The sequence below is a fragment of the Salvelinus sp. IW2-2015 genome, linkage group LG18, assembly GCF_002910315.2.
Source record: "Salvelinus sp. IW2-2015 linkage group LG18, ASM291031v2, whole genome shotgun sequence".
Classification (NCBI taxonomy): domain Eukaryota; kingdom Metazoa; phylum Chordata; class Actinopteri; order Salmoniformes; family Salmonidae; genus Salvelinus; species Salvelinus sp. IW2-2015.
Genome location: NC_036858.1, coordinates 19,312,536 through 19,331,631, shown reverse-complemented (window position 1 = coordinate 19,331,631; position 19,096 = coordinate 19,312,536). Strand labels below are relative to the sequence as shown.

The 19,096-nt window shown below is 42.1% G+C and overlaps 2 protein-coding genes across 5 annotated transcripts; both read left to right on the top strand.

Moving 5' to 3' along the window:
- Nucleotides 1-949: 949 nt before the first annotated feature.
- LOC112081287 (uncharacterized) lies at nt 950-4,894 on the top strand. 2 transcript variants are annotated; one of them, XM_024147659.2, is made up of 3 exons: nt 950-1,271; nt 3,204-3,394; nt 3,507-4,894. In XM_024147659.2, exons 2-3 carry the CDS (start codon nt 3,205-3,207, stop codon nt 4,448-4,450), a joined length of 1,134 nt encoding a protein of 377 aa, XP_024003427.1. In that variant the 5' UTR covers nt 950-1,271; nt 3,204; the 3' UTR covers nt 4,451-4,894. The 2 variants fall into 2 exon arrangements, with proteins under 2 accessions (XP_024003427.1, XP_024003428.1); XM_024147660.2 differs by lacking the exon at nt 950-1,271 and having other exon boundaries at nt 1,278-3,394.
- A 2,504-nt stretch (nt 4,895-7,398) lies between these two features.
- On the top strand, nt 7,399-17,703 carry LOC111978591 (sesquipedalian-1). 3 transcript variants are annotated; one of them, XM_024008716.2, is made up of 4 exons: nt 7,399-7,676; nt 8,209-8,329; nt 16,371-16,677; nt 17,123-17,703. In XM_024008716.2, the coding sequence occupies exons 2-4, from the start codon at nt 8,249-8,251 to the stop codon at nt 17,551-17,553; spliced, it is 819 nt and encodes a 272-aa protein (XP_023864484.1). In that variant the 5' UTR covers nt 7,399-7,676; nt 8,209-8,248; the 3' UTR covers nt 17,554-17,703. The 3 variants fall into 3 exon arrangements, with proteins under 3 accessions (XP_023864484.1, XP_023864485.1, XP_070304470.1); XM_024008717.2 differs by lacking the exon at nt 7,399-7,676 and adding an exon at nt 7,723-8,031; XM_070448369.1 differs by lacking the exons at nt 7,399-7,676; nt 8,209-8,329 and adding an exon at nt 11,469-11,921.
- The last annotated feature ends 1,393 nt before the right edge of the window (nt 17,704-19,096 follow it).

Below are 19,096 nucleotides of genomic sequence, written 5' to 3'. Positions count from 1 at the left end.
TTAGTTGCGATCCACYAATACAAATTTAAAGAAGAAGAAAATCTGTGACCTGGTTTTGTGACGCTAGTCATTTGGTGCGACGCAGACAGGGTGGTGTGAGTGGTGAAACAGAAGAGTCATTGTCTGTCCTTTTGAGTTTTGATGTTGAGTCTTTGCCCAACAAAGTGATGTTAGGATATATAAGTTATCTCGTACAAGCTTTTGTGCCGAATACATTACGTTGTTACAGGTGTTAAGCTCATAGGCATGTGGCAGCAGTCTGTAGGAGGGAGGTTCCTAGGTGTGAGAAGTGTGCAGAAGGGCATGAGACAAAAGAATGTGTAGCATTGGGGAAAGTAGTGGTATATGTTAATTGTAGGGGTGCCCATGGGGCTGGGGATCAGAAATGTCCGGTGCGAGAGAGGCAGGTTGAGGTTTCCAGGGTTAGAGTACTGCAGAAGTTGTCGTATGCTGAGCCAGTGAAGAAAGTAGAGGAAGATGRGTCAAGGGGAGAGATCCTGAGAGGAGTGGTGTGAGTAGTAGAGCTGTACCAGTACAAAGTGATAGGCCAAAAAGAGTTATATGTTTCAGTAAGATTRGATTTTTTTYATTTATAGCAATGGTTATCAACTGTACTGCAGGGATGGAATGTAAGTCACARAAAAATGGTGGTGGCAGCTGCAGAGAGGTATTTGGGTGTGCGAAACTTGATGTCAGAAGAGTTACAGGGTGTGTTGTGTGGTGTGGTAGTGTCCCATCCTTTCAGGCTGTTGGTCCTGAGGTAGGACTAAATAGTTTTAAATAGTGGAGTGGGTTTTAGTAAGTGTAGACTATTTGTTTATTTTATTATTTAAAAACATTTTTAAACAAAGTTTAAGGAAGTTGTACTCCAGTCTAGTAGGTGGTGGTAATGCAAGCTTTTTTTGGATGCCAACCACTTATAAACCTCATCGAAAAATATCCGTGACCTGGAAGTACTTCCTTATTCCTACCTGCTTCATAGCGGGCGTCATACTTGGAGGCTGCTGCTGCGTGTTTTTTTTCTATCAAAACATGAACCTTAGTTCAATTAGTTAACCTGTATTCATACGAAGATTATTTCGTTTACAATGTACATTTTATCAACATTACTTTAAAAAGTTGTAAGCCAAAGGTTGGACACGTTGTTTTCCTGGCGACTGTGGTGTACTGTGCTAACTAACGCGTTAACGTTAGCTGGCTAGCCCATTCCCCATACAAACTTGTCTGTTGTTTTGGACACCTAGTCGGCGGATAAGGGTCAACAAAGAGAGGTATCTATTGTTTGATTTTTTTTTTGTATAAACTTGAGTGTCATACACAAAGTGTATCCTACTCACTGACTGGGTTTCCACCACTAGAGTGTGTTGTCACGATAGCAGAATTTCTTTCGATACCAGAATTTCTTTCGATACCAGGTTTAGTAACTCGATACCATGGCACTTGATCCAGACGGATAACTCAGCTAACGTTACTGCTCTGTTTTATCGTTGGATATCTTTTGAGTTCAATATCATTACATTTTMARTTTGATGTCAACATTTTTCAGAGACAGCCATGTATGCATCAATTAATAAATTGTACAATCATAATTAATTTGACTGTTTTTACCAATGTAACTACATAACGGTAATCATTTATTTGAATGGTAAATCTCTATTGGTAAACATGGTAAATCAAGATCGCCTAGGCGGCCTATTCACAATACAGGTGAAAGCATATTCAATGAGTAAGTGCATACATTGAGTTATTGTGCATGTTTTCACTATTCAAATCCAATTGTATTTGTCACCGAATATTGTCACCGAATACAACAAGTGTAGACCTTACAGTGAAATGCTTACTTACAAGCCCTTAACCAACAATGCAGTTTTAAGAAAATACTTTTAAAATTATTAAATGTGACTACAGATGACAATCTGTTTCCCTCCCATTTGTGACTTATTTTATTGTACTGATCAACATTTACAATCTCTWCTTTTATAAAATCCATTAATGAAGTCATTCATGACGAGGCATRTAGGCCATCTGTAAATAGCCCATCCAACTMCCTCATCCCCRTATTGTTATTTATTAATATTTTTGCTCYTTTGCACCCCAGTATCTCTACTTGCACATTCATCTACWGCACATCTATCACTCCAGTGTTTAATTGCTAAATTGTAATTACTTCGCCACTATGGCCTATTTATTGCTTACCTCCCTAATCTTACCTCATTTGCACACACTGTATATAGATTTTTTTCTATTGTGTTATTGACTGTACGTTTGTTTATTCCATGTGTAACTCTGTTGTTTGTGTCGCACTGCTTTGCTTTATCTTGGCCAGGTCGCAGTTGTAAATGAGAACTTGTTCTCAACTGGCCTACCTGGTTAAATAAAGGTGAAATTAAATTAAAAAATTAAATATGCCCATATAGTCAGTTGAGGGAGACGTTACAGATGGTGRGAAAGTATCTTTGGATGTGATGCAGAGACGATTAAGTGAATTAATAAAGTTTTTGGTGACACTGCTTTGAATTCAGCATATTTTGCATAATGATTTGCATTATATCACAAACAAAGTACTAGGGTTGTGAATTGTTTGATGTTAGCTTCAGCTGTAAGCTAGCAACAAAAGTTAACCTACAATTACARCTGGTAACTACCGGTATCTTCTTGCATTGTAGTAGGTTTCTAGCCTGTATGGACATTGTTTTGCGAACAGTTTCTACATGCCGTGTTGCATTATTCAAGTGTGGTAACTTCTGTGCAGCATGAGTGGGGAGCTAGCAATGAGTAAATGGAGCAGGTAAGAGGCATGAACGGTGCGCTCACTGCAGAAGGGGACATSGGCTGCGCTGATAGACTTCATCTTCTCAATCATTATACGACGTGAGACACATTTGACAGAAGTACAGAAAGCAACAAATTCTAGTACCGAACCGTTTTTCATGTTCTAGTATCGAAGTTTCAGTATACCGTGCAACACTACACTACAGAGGTACAACCAAAGAGGGTGACCAACCAATGAGCATTCTCATTGGTTGAGCTTTCTGTTCGAATTGGATAAGCTGTTCAATATGTCATTCAATAACAGTCAATCCCTCCTATCAATATCTAGTGGCAGGTGAATTGACACTGCACTGTTTGCTTATCATCAAATGAAAGTAATGCAATAGTTTTTGGTCCAGACCAGCAGACTCCTCTGTTTATGTTCCTTTCAGGATGTCCAAAATTGAGCGTCTGAATGCCCGTGTGGCGAAGCTGCTGACGGTGGCAGTGCATGAGGTTCTGGAGGTGGTGAAAGAGACTGTGTCAGAGTACCAGGAGAAAACAGCCAGAACTCAGAGAGAGAATGAGAGTCTGAGGAGAAGACTGCAGGAAATGCAGGACAAGATGAAGAGAGAGAACACAGGTGAGTCAGGATAGTGTCTCGGTGGTGGGTGGCTGGCCAACATAATCAAATCAATAAGATGGCATTTTCTGCTGCTTGCTCAAGTTCACCCTTTCATCGTTTTGTTTTGCAGCTGCTAAACTTGCAACATTTCCTGCAACTGGTGGCCATGGAAGAGCGGCCATCGAGAAACCGTCAGAGCAGGGTTGGAGCCCTAGTCTGAGGCAGGACAGCCCAGAGCCCACACAGGTAGATGAGAAACCAGCGCTCACCTTCGAGCAGACTGTGAGACTAAGGCAGGAGGAGGAGGAGTACAATGCACTGGAGCTGGATCAGTCAGCACACTATGAGACAGAGTGTAACTTTACCTTAACCTTACCCGGGCATCACGAGGGGGTGGCACAGCAATCAGATGAAGCCGTTTTGGTCCACGTGCCTCAGGGTGTGAAAAATGACTCGCACTCAGACTTGAATAGCACTTCACAGGGAAACACCCAGCTTGGCATCAATCTGACTGTTATCAAGACGGAACCCGAGCTCACCGAGTGCTCAGCACCCGAACCGTTGACTATCCCGGAGACCTTTGATTGTGTCGATTTAAGCTGCAATTCCACACGCTACGACCCAACAACGAATGCTCACAAGTCTCATGTGAGCACTGGACCATATAATGAACTCGTATTCGTCCACTCCAGTCACAACAGCGTCGGGAGGAGGTTTGGGTTTGGGAAAAACAGCAGGGACGGGAGGAAACACCATAGGCAACACTTCAGGAGGGATGAGCCGCACAGCTGCTTTGTGTGCGGCAAGACGTTCAGCCGGGTGGGGAACCTGCGTATCCACCAGCGCTGTCACACGGGCGAGAAACCCTACTGCTGCCTTCAGTGCGGTCGGTGTTTCAGTCAGGCCGGGGACCTCAAAAAGCACAAAAGGGTCCACACAGGGGAGAAGCCATACTATTGCGGCCAGTGCGGCAAGAGCTTCAGCCGTGGGGAGAACCTAAAGAGGCATCAGAAGATCCACATCGGAGAGACCTTACACCTGCAGCAAGCATGGAGAGATCAACAGTCGAACTAGGCGTTCAAAGCAATCTTTTGAGAAAAAACTATATAAAATGCACATACAGTGCATATGAATGGCTATATGAATGCACGTGCAATGCGTGGTACTGAAATTAACATAAGATCTGCAGTGCTGAAAAAGTAAAGTGATTGGGTCATACTCGTGGGTGGATTGGCTGGTTTATTCAGGTTATCGATTTAGTCAATGGGTAACATGTATTTTGACCATTAGTGGATGGCATACCTTTGATCCACTGGAGTGTTCATTATTCAATAGGCAAACCTCTTATCACTGGCTTTTGAATAAGAGAGTATGGTGTGAGCAACAAAATAATGTTTTGTACACTGAAACATTTATCTCCTCTGTACACATACAGGAAAGGCTTGGATGTTGTGTGACAAATATCTAGCATTACAACATTGTGTTCACGATGATTAAAGAGAGAAGTGAGCAAACTGAGGACTTGGGACAAGACTCTCTTTCTATCTGTCAGAACATAGAAATAGAATGAATTGAACAGGCTTGCAACCTCTAATGCAGAGGAGTAGGCAACCTAGGTCCTGTAGTGACTCACGCATGTAATATTTTTGTTTCAACCTACCTGGTATACCAAAGAGTATGGAGATACTGACATGTCTTTCCACCYTAACAATGGAAGTCGTCGTTCACGAAGCAGCACGGTGTCTGTCTAGCTCCTGCCTATCCTTTCTTTGAATTGGTGGATACAGCYCATTATTGTAATCTATTTCTTAATATTCGATGTGGTTTGTTGACATCAACGGCCAGTATTCAATGGAGAGAGATGCTATGCTACTAGCCTCATGACATGAATATGCATGATAAAAAAAATTCAGTATTATGAAAGTTCTTGCTTGGTGGGCGAAACAATGAAAAAACAACTCCTGCTAGAGAGAGACAGGTTTTCCTCCGAGTTCGGCCTCTCTTCCTCTTCGGATATACTACGAATGAAGCTGGATCTACTCATGGTTTTCTAAAGCTAGCYAGGGMTGTAATTAYGCTGTTTCTGTTTTGAAAACGGAAAACTCAAGACTTCCTATTGGACARATTCAGGTAGGTCCCGCCCCGTTTGTTTGCTTCTGTTCGGTTCTTACGCTAGATGGTTTCCGTAAYGACGGTGTATATTGATCGCCTGCCTACTGTTAAATCTAGACGGTTTATAACTGCGTGTGCATGTCGAAATCTTCGTTGAGAATGCTGAAACAGACACATTTTCATTTGTTCATTTTCAAAATTAAATGAAGGTTAGCTTGCAAATTTAGCAGGCTATGGTGTGAAAGGTATTTTAGAAGTGCGGTCTTTATTTTATTATCGTTAATGCCGGTTTTGGTGTGCGTATTAATGCATGAGCACCTTTCCCCCCTCCTATCGATACAATAATTGTATTAATTCATACAAAATGTTTTACCGTGTGAAATTTCAAATGCTTTCTGTCATTACTAAATTTGATAGGTATTAACATTACCATTTAACACAAACATTGGATTAGAATATTTAATCCGTAATTTTCCTCAAATGAAGGGGATGATGACGCAACCTTTCAGGATAAATGGCGTTCGCCTGACCCGGAGCAGGCTAGTATAGGGCTCAGGTGTGTTGAGTTTAGTCAATCATTGAACTGATCAATTAGCTTAGTTGGTSTGGKGGCTAGTTGGGACAAAACAGGAACAGGGTTATTTTAGTGTTCATCTCAGAATGYCATGCTCTAACGTTATAATCGTCATAAAGATAGGCCTACCTCGTGTTACAAAATAGCACTAGTCTTAGAGTGGGGAATTGTGCAACTCTTAGGCTGTGTTTACACAGGCAGCTTTTGCTCAAATAGTGAAAAAAAATCAGCATTGGACTGCCYGTGTAAACACAGCYTTATAGTGTTTGGTGGTCAGTCACTACTCAGACAATGAAATAGACACAAGATAAGCATGTGCCTTTACTTTATTACAAACCCGTGAGGATAGTACATGGCATTTAACACTGTATGGAATTATTTCCCATGACTGTTTCCGCAATCAACATTAACATAAGCAGTTTCATCTAAGTAATTTCCATTATGTGTGCATTTGAGGCAATTGCAACACATTCAGAAACTATCACAAATCTATAACTAAATTGTACAGTTCAAAGGATAAACACCTAGTATGATTTYATAGGCTACAACAAGATTGTATGGGGGTTGATGAGATTTGCATAAACCAACAGAGAAGACAATGGGGTATACATCCCCATGACAAAGGAGTCCCTTATCAACATGACCTCAGATCTAGTGTGACCTGACATTGTGAATACAGTTAATTCAATCCAATGCTGGCTTCARTGGTGAAAAAATTACCCAATGGTCATACTTGAGTGAAAGTAAAGATGCCTTAAAAGAAAATGACTCAMGTAAAAGTGAGTCACCCAGTAAAATACTACTTGAGTAAAAGTATCTGGTTTTAAAATGTACTTATGTATGGTGGTGGAAAAAGTACTCAATTGTCACACTTGAGTAAAAGTAATACATCAAATTTAAGCAAACCAGATTGCAACATTTTATTTTTTACAGACAGACAAGGACACACTTCCAACACACATAATTTACAAGCCCAATATTTGTGTTTAGTGATTGCGCCAGATCTGAGGCAGTAGAGATGACAACGCATTATATTGATAGGTGTGTGAATTGGTCCATATTGCTGTCCTGCCAGAGCATTCCAAATGTAAGAGGTACTTTTGRGTGTCAGGGAAAATATATGGSAGTAAAAAGTATATATTTTCTTTAGCAATGTAGTGGAGTAAAAGTTGTAAAAAAAWAWATATATATAGTAAAGTATAGGTACCCCAAAAAACGACTTAAGAAGTACTTCAAAGTATTTTTACTTATTAAAAACTTTACACCCCTGGCTTTATCAGCATACAGTTGAGGGGCGTGGCCCATGTTACCTATGAGGCGCTGACCTGGACGATGTGCTCAGTTGAGCGCTCACCTTAGTTACCAGGAAGTGTTTGACAACACCCAAGGAGCTGGTAGGACGGTTTTGTCTAGAATGGATACAGTTTATGTCACAATGGACTTTTTGTAGCAGGTTAGGATAATTAACGYAACAGATTATGAGAATTAGGTTAAGGTTATGAAAAGGGTTAGGGTTAGCTAAAATGCAACATTTTATTTTTACGTCAATTTGACAACAACTGTATCCCATCTAGCCAATACCTGGTGAGCCTTTACACGTTATTCTACAGAGAGGTGAGTAAACAACCTCATTTACCCTATGCTCTTTTACTAGGCATACTCATCTGAGTTCCTCTCGATTAAGAGAAGTAGCCTTCGACTTCTTAGCCCAATAATATTACAAAACTTCCATTTGCCTTTATTTTAAAAATGCGGAAGCAGATACGTTAAGGGGATTTCTCATGATGAACGCTACAGTAGCCTATGCGTTTTTGTTTTACGGATCCCCATAGCTGCAACAAAGCATTACAATTGTATATAATAATTACGGATTGTGAACGGTAGCTAAACAATCGAGCGAATGAATTTGCGCATATTGAATAAGCCTAATATTCGTAAAGATGCGTCATTTCACCATCACGGCAATGAAGTATGCGAACTTTGTATTATTATCTCAAAGTTCAAACGCATATGGCGTTAAATCATTAGACAAAAAAATTATTCGATAATTCAAAAACATTTTTTTTTGCCAAGTTAAAGTCCGCAGTGAGAGAATGTGCTGCAGTGATGTGGTGGGTGCCCTACTAACTTCCTTGTTTTTATGTAGCCCAACTCAGCTACTCCTATGGTAAAAGCATGGTGTTGAGATGAAGATTACTGGGAAGATCCTCACTCATTTTCAGTCGTGCAGCTCACCCGTCGACAAAGAAGGATACCTGTATAAAAAGGTRACCCGATAACACGCCTTTCTGCATGTCTTACAGACTAACTTGTATATTCTATAATTTCAGCTATCATAATCCTTTGCTTGTTAACCTTGCCTTTTAATTGCAGATTGACTAAATTAGGTGTATCAAATGCCCATTCAAAGCCAATGGTGAAGTCAGGGCAAAACGAAGTGACTTTTTAAATTTATTTAAATTTTATTTGACCTTTATTTAACTAGGCAAGTCAGTTAAGAACAAATTCTTATTTACAATGACTGCCTACCAAAAGGCAAAAGGCCTCCTGYGGCGACGGGGCCTRKGATTAGAAAAAAWAAATAWATACAATATAAATATAGRACAAAACACACATCACAACAAGAGAGACAACACTACATAAAGAKAGACCTAAGACAACAACACAGCAAGGCAGCAACACAAAACAACAACATGGTAGCAACATAACATGGTACAAACATTACTGGGCACAGACAACAGCACAAAGACCAAGAAGGTAGAGACAACAATACATCWCACAAAGCAGCCACAACTGTCAGTAAAAGTGTCCATGATTGAGTCTTTGAATGAAGAGATTGAGATAAAACTCCAGTTTGAGTGTTTGTTGCAGCTCGTTCCAGTCGCAGCTGCAGCAAACTGAAAAGAGGAGCGACCCAGGGATCTGTGTGTTTTGGGGACTTTTAACAGAATGTGACTGGCAGAACGGGTGTATGTAGAGGATGAGGACTGCAGTAGCTATCTCAAATATGGGGGAGTGATGCATAAGACGGTTTTATAAATAAGCATCAACCAGTGGGTCTTGCGACGGGTATACAGAGATGACCAGTTTACAGAGGAGTATAGAGTGCAGTGATGTGTCCTATAAGGAGCATTGGTGGCAAATCTGATGGCCGAATGGTAAAGAACATCTAGCCGCTCGAGAGCACCCTTACCTGCCCATCTATAAATTATGTCTCCGTAATCTAGCATGGGTAGGATGATCATGTTAGTTTGGCAGCTGGGGTGATAGAGGAAACCAAGTCTAGATTTAACTTTAGGTAGCTACCAAAAATAAAGGAAACACCAACATGACTTAATAGGGCGTTGGGCCAGCACGAGCCAGAAAATCTKCAATGCACCTTGGTATAGATTCCACAAGTGTCTCCAACTCTTACTCTTACATTTGGTGTTTTGTTGATGGTGGTGGAAACCGCGTCTCAGGCGCCACTCCAGGGTCTCCCATAAGTGTTCAATTGGGTTGAGATCTGGTGACAGAGACGACCATGGCATATGGTTTACATCGCTTTCATGCTCATCAAACCATTCAGTGACCACTCAAGCCCTGTGGATAGGGGCATTTTCATCCTATGGGAGCATAGCCATGGTAGCCAAAATAATGGCCTGCCCTGCATTTCTATACATGACCCTAAGCATGATGAAATGTTAGGGCAGGTGTGCTCAGAGATGGGAAACAATGGAATATGATAGCACATCAGGAGAAGATGAGGGCACACTGATTAAGGAAGGATGGCAGAGGGGGATGTGGAATATGAATCGGATAGCAGTGGAAATAAGGAAGAATGGACCTCTGTCCAAAATAATGGGAAAAGAAGCAAAGTTAGGATTGGAAAGAAGACTCCTAATGTTGAGAATACCTMATATCTGTTGTGAGTCTGGATCCTGGGAGAATTGGGGACTGAATTGTCAAATCCGTTAGAAGTATTTAAGATGGTAGAGAGAGGTGTGGAGTCGGTGGGGGTCACGAGGMGTGGGCTGGTCTTGCTTTTTTGTGTTTCTGCTGAACAGAGGAAGCGTGTGTTGGGTATCAGGYGAATTGATGGCCATGCAGAGCTAAGGAGAAGAKAAACTGTCAAGGGAGTAATTGCTGGAGTCTCGGAGGGAGTGGGCATTGAGGAGCTGATGAGTGTTCTTGGAGTRGTTGATGCATGGAGGATGAATTGTTGGCTCAATGGCAAGAAAGAGAAGAGCTGGTCTATTCTTGTTTTTTGATGTGGAGTCCCTCCTGACCCGAATGAAGCTGGGGTATGTGCACTTTACCGTAAGAGCTTTTATTTCCAGGCAGTTGCAGTGTAAACTGTGTAGAATGTTTGGACATGTAGAGAGTGTCTGCAGGTGGAGGAATCCAAGATGTAGAAGTTGTGGAAAAGAAGCTCATGGTGAATTTTTTTGAAGAAGCTGCAAAGTGTTGCAACTGTGGTGGAAAGCATGTAGTACATTTTTGGAGTGCCTGACGAGGTCAAAACATAATGAAGATGCCAAAGTCAGGGTCGTCTAGAGCATTTCATATGCTGAGGCTATCAAAAGGGTGGAGGGAACTAAAAGTACTCCTAAGGACTCCATGGTGTTGGGTAAGCATTCAATGCAGACTGCAGAGTTGGCTTCTACCAGCAGGATCCAAGGATGTTACATGTAAAGGTGGACTTTGTGTTTTTTTTTTTTATTGTAACAGTGATCATTGGGACGGCTAAAGTGGAGGGAAAGTCCAAGARGATGGTCATTATTGTGGATGCGGCAGATTGGTTCCTGGGACTAAAATATTTATCAGGGAAGGAGTTGCATGAGATGCAGTCACAAGCAGTGATGCCAGAGAGGAAGATGCGAAGCGAGAGGTGATAACTGTGCCCAAAATCTGTCTTCTCCAGCAGGCGGCTTTTTTTCGCTCACGAAGCGAGGAATTTTTGTCAGATTGTCGAATTATATATGGCTTATTTGATCGAATAGAAGTTTCGTAATGATTAGGTTGTTAAGAGTCTATTGATGTAAGTCGGACACGTGACATCCTGGTAACTTTGAGAAAAATTACTTTATTCTGGAGTTGTGCCTGGTCGTCACTAGTTGCCACAGTTATAAAGTCCACCTATTTCTACAATTTAACTTCTTAAAATGTGTTATGCCTAACCCTAACCTTAAATTGAAACCAAAAAGCACATTTTTGTTTATATAATTTWAAAAAAACGAAATAGCCAATTTTGACTTTGTGGCTGTGGTAACTAGTGGAAACCGTTGTGCCTGTTGTTCACACGCGTGTCTGCCCTCTCATTGGCTAGAATGGTCCCACCTGATCTTGCCTCCTCCCAACTGCCTTCCATTTTTAAAGACATTTCTTTTCATTGTTAGTGGCCTTTATTCACCTTTATTTAACCAGGTAGGCCAGTTGAGAACAAGTTCTCATTTACAACTGCGACCTGGCTAAGATAAAGCAAAGCAGTGCGACAACAACACAGAGTTACACATAAACAAATGCACAGTCAATAACACAATAGAAAAATCTATGTACAGTGTGTGCAGATGTAGAAGAGTAGGGAGGTAAGGCAGTAAATAGGCCATAGAGTGATCAATGGAGTGATCAATGTGCAGATGATGATGTGCAAGTAGAGATACTGGGGTGCCAAAGAGCAAGAGTATAGATAACAATATGGGGATGACGTAGTTGGGTGTGCTATTTACAGATTGGCTGTGTACAAGTGCAGTGATCGGTAAGCTGCTCTGACAGCTGATGCTTAAAGTTAGAGAGGGAGATATAAGACTCCAGCTTCAGTGATTTTTGCAATCCGTTCCAGTCATTGGCAGCAGAGAACTGGAAGGAAAGGCGGCCAAAGTAAGTGTTGGCTTTGGGGATGACCAGTGAAATATACCTGCTGGACCGTGTGCTACGTGTGGGTGTTGCTATTTGTACCAGTGAGCTGAGGTAAGGTGGGGCTTTACTTAGCATAGACTTATAGATGACCTGGAGCCGGTGGGTTTGGCGACGAGTATGTAGTGAGGGCTAGCCAACGAGAGCATACAGGTCGCAGTGGTGGGTAGTATATGGGGATTTGGTGAGAAAACAGATGGCACTGTGATAGACTACATCCAGTTTGCTGAGTAGAGTGTTGGGATCTATTTTGTAAATGACATCGCCAAAGTCAAGGATCGGTAGGATAGTCAGTTTTACGGAGGGTATGTTTGGCAGCATGAGTGAAGGAGGCTTTGTTGTGAAATAGGAAGCCAATTCTATATTTAATYTTGGATTGGAGATGCTTAATGTGAGTCTGGAAGGAGTGTTTACAGTCTAACCAGACACCTAGGTATTTGTAGTTGTCCACATATTCTAAGTCAGAACCGTCCAGAGTAGTGATACTTGTCGGGCGGGAGGGTGCAGGCAGCAATCGGTTGAAGAGCATGCACTTAGTTTTACTTGCATTTTAAAGCAGTTGGAGGCCTCGGAMGGAGTGTTGTATGGCATTGAAGCTCGTTTGGAGGTTTGTTAGCACAGTGTCCAAAGAAGGGCCAGATGTATACAGAATGGTGTCGTCTGCGTAGAGGTGGATTAGAGAATCACCAGCAGCAAGAGCGACATCATTGATATATACAGAGAAAAGAGTCGGCCCGAGAATTGAGCCCTGTGGCTCCCCCATAGAGACTGCCAGAGGTCCGGACAACAGGCCCTCCGATTTGACACACTGATCTCTATCTGAGAAGTAGTTGGTGATATACGCACCATACGCACTACCCTCTGTAGTGCCTTAGTCTGATGCCGAGCAGTTCCCATACCAGGCAGTGATGCAACCGGTCAGGATGCTCTCAATGGTGCAGCTGTAGAACTTTTTGAGGATCTGGGGACCCATGCTAAATCTTTTCAGTCTACTGAGGGAGACAAGGTGTTGTCGTGCCCTCTTCACGACTCTCTTGGTGTGTTTGGACCATAATAGTTTGTTGGTGATGTGGACACCAAGGAACTTGAAACTCTCGTCGCGTTCCACTACAGCCCTGTCGATGTGAATGGGGGTGTGTTTGGTCCTCCTTTTCCTGTAGTCCACGATCAGCTCCTTTGTCTTGCACACATTGAGGGAGGGGTTGTTGTCCTGGCACCACACTGCCAGTTCTCTGACCACCTCCCTATAGGCTGTCTCATCGTTGTCGGTGATCAGGCCTACCACTGTTGTGTCGTCAGCAAACGTAATGATAGTGTTGGAGTCGTGTTTGGACACGTAGTCGTGGGTGAACAGGGAGTACAGGAGGGGACTAAGCACGCACCCCTGAGGGGCCCCCGTGTTGAGGATCAGTGTGGCAGATGTGTTGTTGCCTACCCATACCACCTGGGGGAGGCCAGTCATCAAGTCCAGGATCCAGTTGCAGAGGGAGTTATTTAATCTCAGGGTTCTTAGCTTAGTGATGAGCTTTGAGGGCACTATGGTGTTRAATGCTGAGCTGTAGTCAATGAAAAGCATTCTCACATAGTTGCTCCTTTTGTCCAGGTGGGAAAGGGCAGTGTGGAATGTGATTGAGATTGCATCATCTGTTGGGGTGGTATGCGAATTGGAGTGGGTATAGGGTTTCTGGGATGATGGTAATGCGAGCCATGACCAACCTTTCAGAGCACATCATGGTCACCGACATGAGTGCAAAGGGGCGTAGCTCTCACCTTCGCTTTCTTGGGCGGCACAGGGACTATGGTGGTCTGCTTGAAACATGTAGGTATTACAGATTCGGTCAGGGAGAGGTTGAAAATATCAGTGAAGACATATGCCAGTTGGTCCGCACATGCTCTGAGTACATGTCCTGGTAAGCCGTCTGGCCCCTCGGCCTTGTGAATGTTGACCTGTTTAAAGGTCTTGCTCACAACGGCTATGGACAGCGTGATCACACAGTTGTCCGGCACAGCTGGTGCTCTCATGCATGCTTCAGTGTTGCTTGCCTCGAAGTGAGCATTAAAGGCATTTAGCTCGTAGGCTCGCGTCCCTGGGCAGCTCATGGCTGGGTTTCCCTTTGTAGTCCGTAATAGTTTGTCATATCTGACGAGTGTCAGAGCCGGTGTAGTAGGTTTCAATCTTAGTCCTGTATTGACGCATTGACTGTTTGATGGTTCATCTGAGGGAATAGCAGGATTTCTTATAAGTGTCCGGATTAGTGTCCCRCTTCTTGAAAGCGGCAGCTCTTTGACTTTAGCTAAGATTTTTCCTGTAATCCATGGCTTCTGGTTTGGATCTGTACCTACGGTCATTGTGGGGACGACGTCGTTGAAGCCGGTGACTGATATGGTGTACTCCTCAATGCCATTGGATGAATCCCGGAACATATTCCATTGGATGAATTCCATTGGATGAATTCCATTGGATGAATCCCGGAACATATTCCAATGACAAAATGAAAACCTGTTTTTAGAAATGTTTGCAAATGTGTTGAAAATGAAATGCATAAATATCGAATTTACGTAGGTATTCACACCCTTGAGACAATACATCACATTTGGCAGCGATTACAGCTGTCTTTCTTGGTAAGTCTCTAAGAGCTTTGCACACCTGGATTGTACAATATCTGCGCATTATCTTTAAAAAAAGATTCAAGCTATGTCTAGTTGGTTGTTGATCATTGTTAGACAGCCATTCAGTCTTTTAAGAACATTTAAGAACAATTTAAGAACATTCAATGTTGTCTTGGTAAGCAACTCCAGTGTATATTTGGACTTGTGTTTTAGGTTATTGACCTGCTGAAAGGTGAATGTGTCTGTTGGAAAGCAGACTGAACCAGGTTTTCCTCTAGGATTTTGCCTGTGCTTAGCTTTATTCCACAAATGTTMTTTTTTTTTTACTCCCAAGTCCTTGCCGATGACAAGTATTTCCATAACATTATGCAGCCACCACCATGCTTGAAAATATGGTGGTACTCTGTGATGTCATGTGACGGATTTGCACCAATCATAACGCTTTGTATCCAGGACATAAAGTTAATTTATTTGCCAATTTGTTTGCAGTTTTACTTAAGTGCCTTATTGCAAACAGGATACATGTTTGGAATATTTGTTTTCTGTACAGTCTTCCATTTCGCTCTTTAATTTAGGTTAGTATTGCGGAGTAACTACAATGTTGTTGATCCATCCTCAGTTTTCTCCTATCACAGCCATTAAAGTAATTGTTTTAAAGTCACCATTGGCCTCATGGTCACCATTGGCCTCATGGTGAAATCGCTAAGTGGTTTCCTTCCTCTCTGGCAACTGAGTAAGGAAGGACGCCTGTATCTTTGTAGTGACTGGGTGTATTGATACACCATCCAAAGTGTAATTAATAACTTCACCATGCTCAAAGGGATATTCAATATATATATATATATATATATTGAATATCCCTTTATATATATCCCTTTATATATATCCCTTTATATATATATATATATATATATATATATTGAATATCCCTTTGAGCATGGTGAAGTTATTAATTACACTTTGGATGGTGTATCAATACACCCAGTCACTACAAAGATACTTTGCCTTGCAAAGGGCACCTGTTGGTTTAAATTATATATATATTTAAACCAACAGGTGCCCTTTGCAAGGCATTGGAAAACTTTCCTGGTTTTTGTGGTTGAATCTGTGTTTAAAATTCAGTGCTTGACTAAGGTGCCTTACAGATAAATATATGTGTGGGGTACAGAACTGAGGTAGTCATAAAATCATGTTAAACACTATTATTGCACACAGAGTGAGTCCATGCAACTTATGTGATTTGTTAAGCACATTTTTACKCCTGATCTTATTGTGAGTAGGCCAGTGACACAAAATCTCAATTTAATCCATTTAAAATTCAGGCTGTAACCCAACAAAATGTGGAAAAAGTAAAGTACTTTTCTGAAGGCACTGTATGTGTGTCTTTCGGAGCGGTTGGGATAAAGCAGAAGTGCAACTTTGACGGGCCATGACCTGGTGCACCCCGGTTCAGCCTAGTCGAAACCCCCTCAGTGACAATTGAGCAATGAACTGCACAGGCGCACGTATTTGACTGTGTAGGCTGAGCTTGGAACGGGAAGAGTGCCTATTCAGGCCTGCACATAAAGTAAACTAGTTTTTATTGGTATTTTTTTATATGATAAAGATATTTTTTAATACAGTACTAATGCCAGATATGTTCATTTGTGCTAGATTTAAGGAAAATAAAATAATGTACATATTTATTTTTAATTCAGAATGATTCAACTACAATAACTATTTGCATACGTCTGATACTGACATCAGACCTGTTGGAACAACAGATTGTTTTGACTAAACATCCCATTGTACCATTACATACAGGGTGAGAGAAACACTTCCTATCAGAAGCGCTGGTTCATGCTGAAGGCAAACCTGCTCTTCTACAAGGACCGGCCCAACCACCGCGACCTGCTTGGCGTCATTGTTTTGGAGGGCTGCTCAGTGCAGCTGTGCGAGTCTGAAGAACAGTTTGCCTTTTCGCTGGTGTGGAGCGGTGAACCGGGCCTGCGCACCTACAAGCTAGCCGCAGAGGACCAGCCCAGCCAGGAGAGCTGGATCAGGGCCCTGCTGTCGGCCAACCACGGCTACCTGGCCGCGCTGGTCATGGATCTGGAGAAACAGTACAAAGGTGAATGGGTGCAGGATTTTGTTCCATTCCAGCACTAGGCAAGCTAGATAATTGGGARTAGATACATCAACAAGGTGTTTGCCTGGTCATGAGAGTAGCTGGAAGACAAGTGGTCAAGCTCATTGAGAGCTAGTAGGTAAATAACCGGATTCAACTAATCATCAAGTCCCCGATTTAGTTGAATCAAGTGTTTTAGTGCTGGGCTGGAATAAAACTCTGCACGTCCTAAATATCTACAGGATCAGGATTGGTGACCGCGTTGAAATGTACTTATGAGTTAGTGGTTCCCGCTACTTATACACGTGATGGTTTTACATATGCAAAGCACCTTCATCAATGTTCAGCTGTGTTTTATGAAAAAGTGTCCATGAATGGTGTTTGATGAAAACGTGTCCATGAATGTCCTCACACCTTTTTTCTTAGTCACTCCTTCCTCCTTCCACAGAGGCCATRAAAGCATTTCCTGATGACCCATCCCAGCAGTCTACACTGGCTGGCCCAAACACAGAGAGGCCAACTCAGTCGCTGATTTGGCTGAACTCTGGGACCGCAAATCTTTCACAGTACCTAGGGCCAGGTGTGGGAGCCGGGCATAGCTTTAGCACAAATCAAATGCTACAAATTCCTCCCATTTCCTCTAAACCAACCAATAAGAGATCTCCAAAACTCTGGCCCAAGAGAAATGCAAATGTTGTGCCTATTAATGTCCCAGCCCCGCCCCAAGGGGAGTGGTCAGTGACTGGGTCAGGACCCAAGGTGGAGTTTAGCGAACTGCACGAGGACTTTGGCAAGGAGGTGAAGGAGCTGATTGCTGATTGGTTGAGAAGGGGACAGAAGGATGTAATTCAGGAAGAAGACTTAATTGATTTTGGTTGATTCAGCATGGTATGTCACTATAAGCATGTAAACAGTCCATACCAAAGGAGTCTGTACCAATTGCAATAATGGATGCCAACATCAATGAATATTTGTGAATGTAAGAAAATATATAATGATTATTTTAAAATAAATGTTTTTTAGACAGTTTTCCTCTTCCCCAATCATTTGAATTAATATCTATGATTTAAAAGGCAATCATTTATCAACAGTTGTTCTCCCTACTTAGAGCCAATAAGCTACAATATTATTACATGTAATGCCGTAATAATACAGCTATTACATTCAATAGATAAACTCACAAATCAATTGCATGTATTATGAGTTGTCTTCTTCACATTGGTTGAAATTCACAAAAGCCAGGATGATTCCAAAAATAGTCTATTCAACACAGCAACTCAACCCACACAAATTATGCAGAGGATAAGAAACGCTGTTAGATGCAACCTAAAAATGAATACAGTATGGGAAATACATTCATCTGGTGCCATTGATAACTGAGCACTCCAATACCCCATTTGGGTGTCCACAAATGTTCCTCCTTGGTGACATGAAATCCCTTTTCGCTGACACTGAGCCCCACGGGACTTGTCTGATGTCAGTACCGCTAATGTGCCAAACGAACTAACCGGTTTAGGGTACTAATTAATATGACCCCACCATCGAAAGCGCTCACGAACACGTAGGCTACATGTTGGTTGTTTTGCTCCACAACAGCCACAAGCTTCACAAGGTAACCTGGTACCGGTTTAAAAATGTTTAAAGTACTTTAGTGCTCCCCCCCCAAAAGGGGTTAAATATGGGTAAAAAAAAAAACTGAATATCCAGGGCCTGTATCCACAAAGCATTTCAGAAGAGGTCCCTGGAATCTTGTTAAAACCTGTTTGAAGACTAGCCATAAGACTGCTGAACAATTTATCAAATGGCCACCCGGACTGTTGACCCACCCCCCCTTTTGTTTTTACACTGCTGCTACTCGCTGTTTATTATCTATGCATAGTCCTCTTCACCCCCTATCTACATGTACAAATTACCTTGACTAAACTGTACCCCTGCACATTGACTCGGTACCGGTACCCCCTGTATATAGCCTCGTTATTTTGTTACTTTACTTACAAGCCCKTAACTCTATTTCGTGAACTGCGTTGTTGGTTAAGAAAATATTTACTAAATTAACTAAGCATTTCACGGTAAGGTCTACACCTGTTCTATTCCGAGTGGCGCAGCAGTCCAAGGCACTGCATTGCAGTGCTAGAGGCGTCACTACAGACCCTGGCTCATTCCCAGGCTGTGTCACAACCGGCTGTGATCGGGAGTCCCATAGGGCGGCGCACAATTGGCCCATCGTCGTCGTCCGGGTTAAGGGAGGGTTTGGCCGGGGTGGTAGGCCATCATTGTCAGTAAGAATTTGTTCTTAACTAACTTGCCTAGTTAAATAAACATTCTGAGATAAATTTTATTTATTTTAGCTGGTAATCACGACAGTTTGAGGTACMGCAAAGGAAAGATTGTTATGACGCTCATTGACATAATCCCCATTATT

Bases quoted from the DNA above. Each gene is read 5' to 3' on its own strand.
- LOC112081287 (XM_024147659.2), top strand. From the start codon at position 3,205: ATGTCCAAAATTGAGCGTCTGAATGCCCGTGTGGCGAAGCTGCTGACG. The intron at 3,395-3,506 runs GTGAGTCAGGAT...TTTGTTTTGCAG, and splicing joins GATGAAGAGAGAGAACACAG to CTGCTAAACTTGCAACATTT.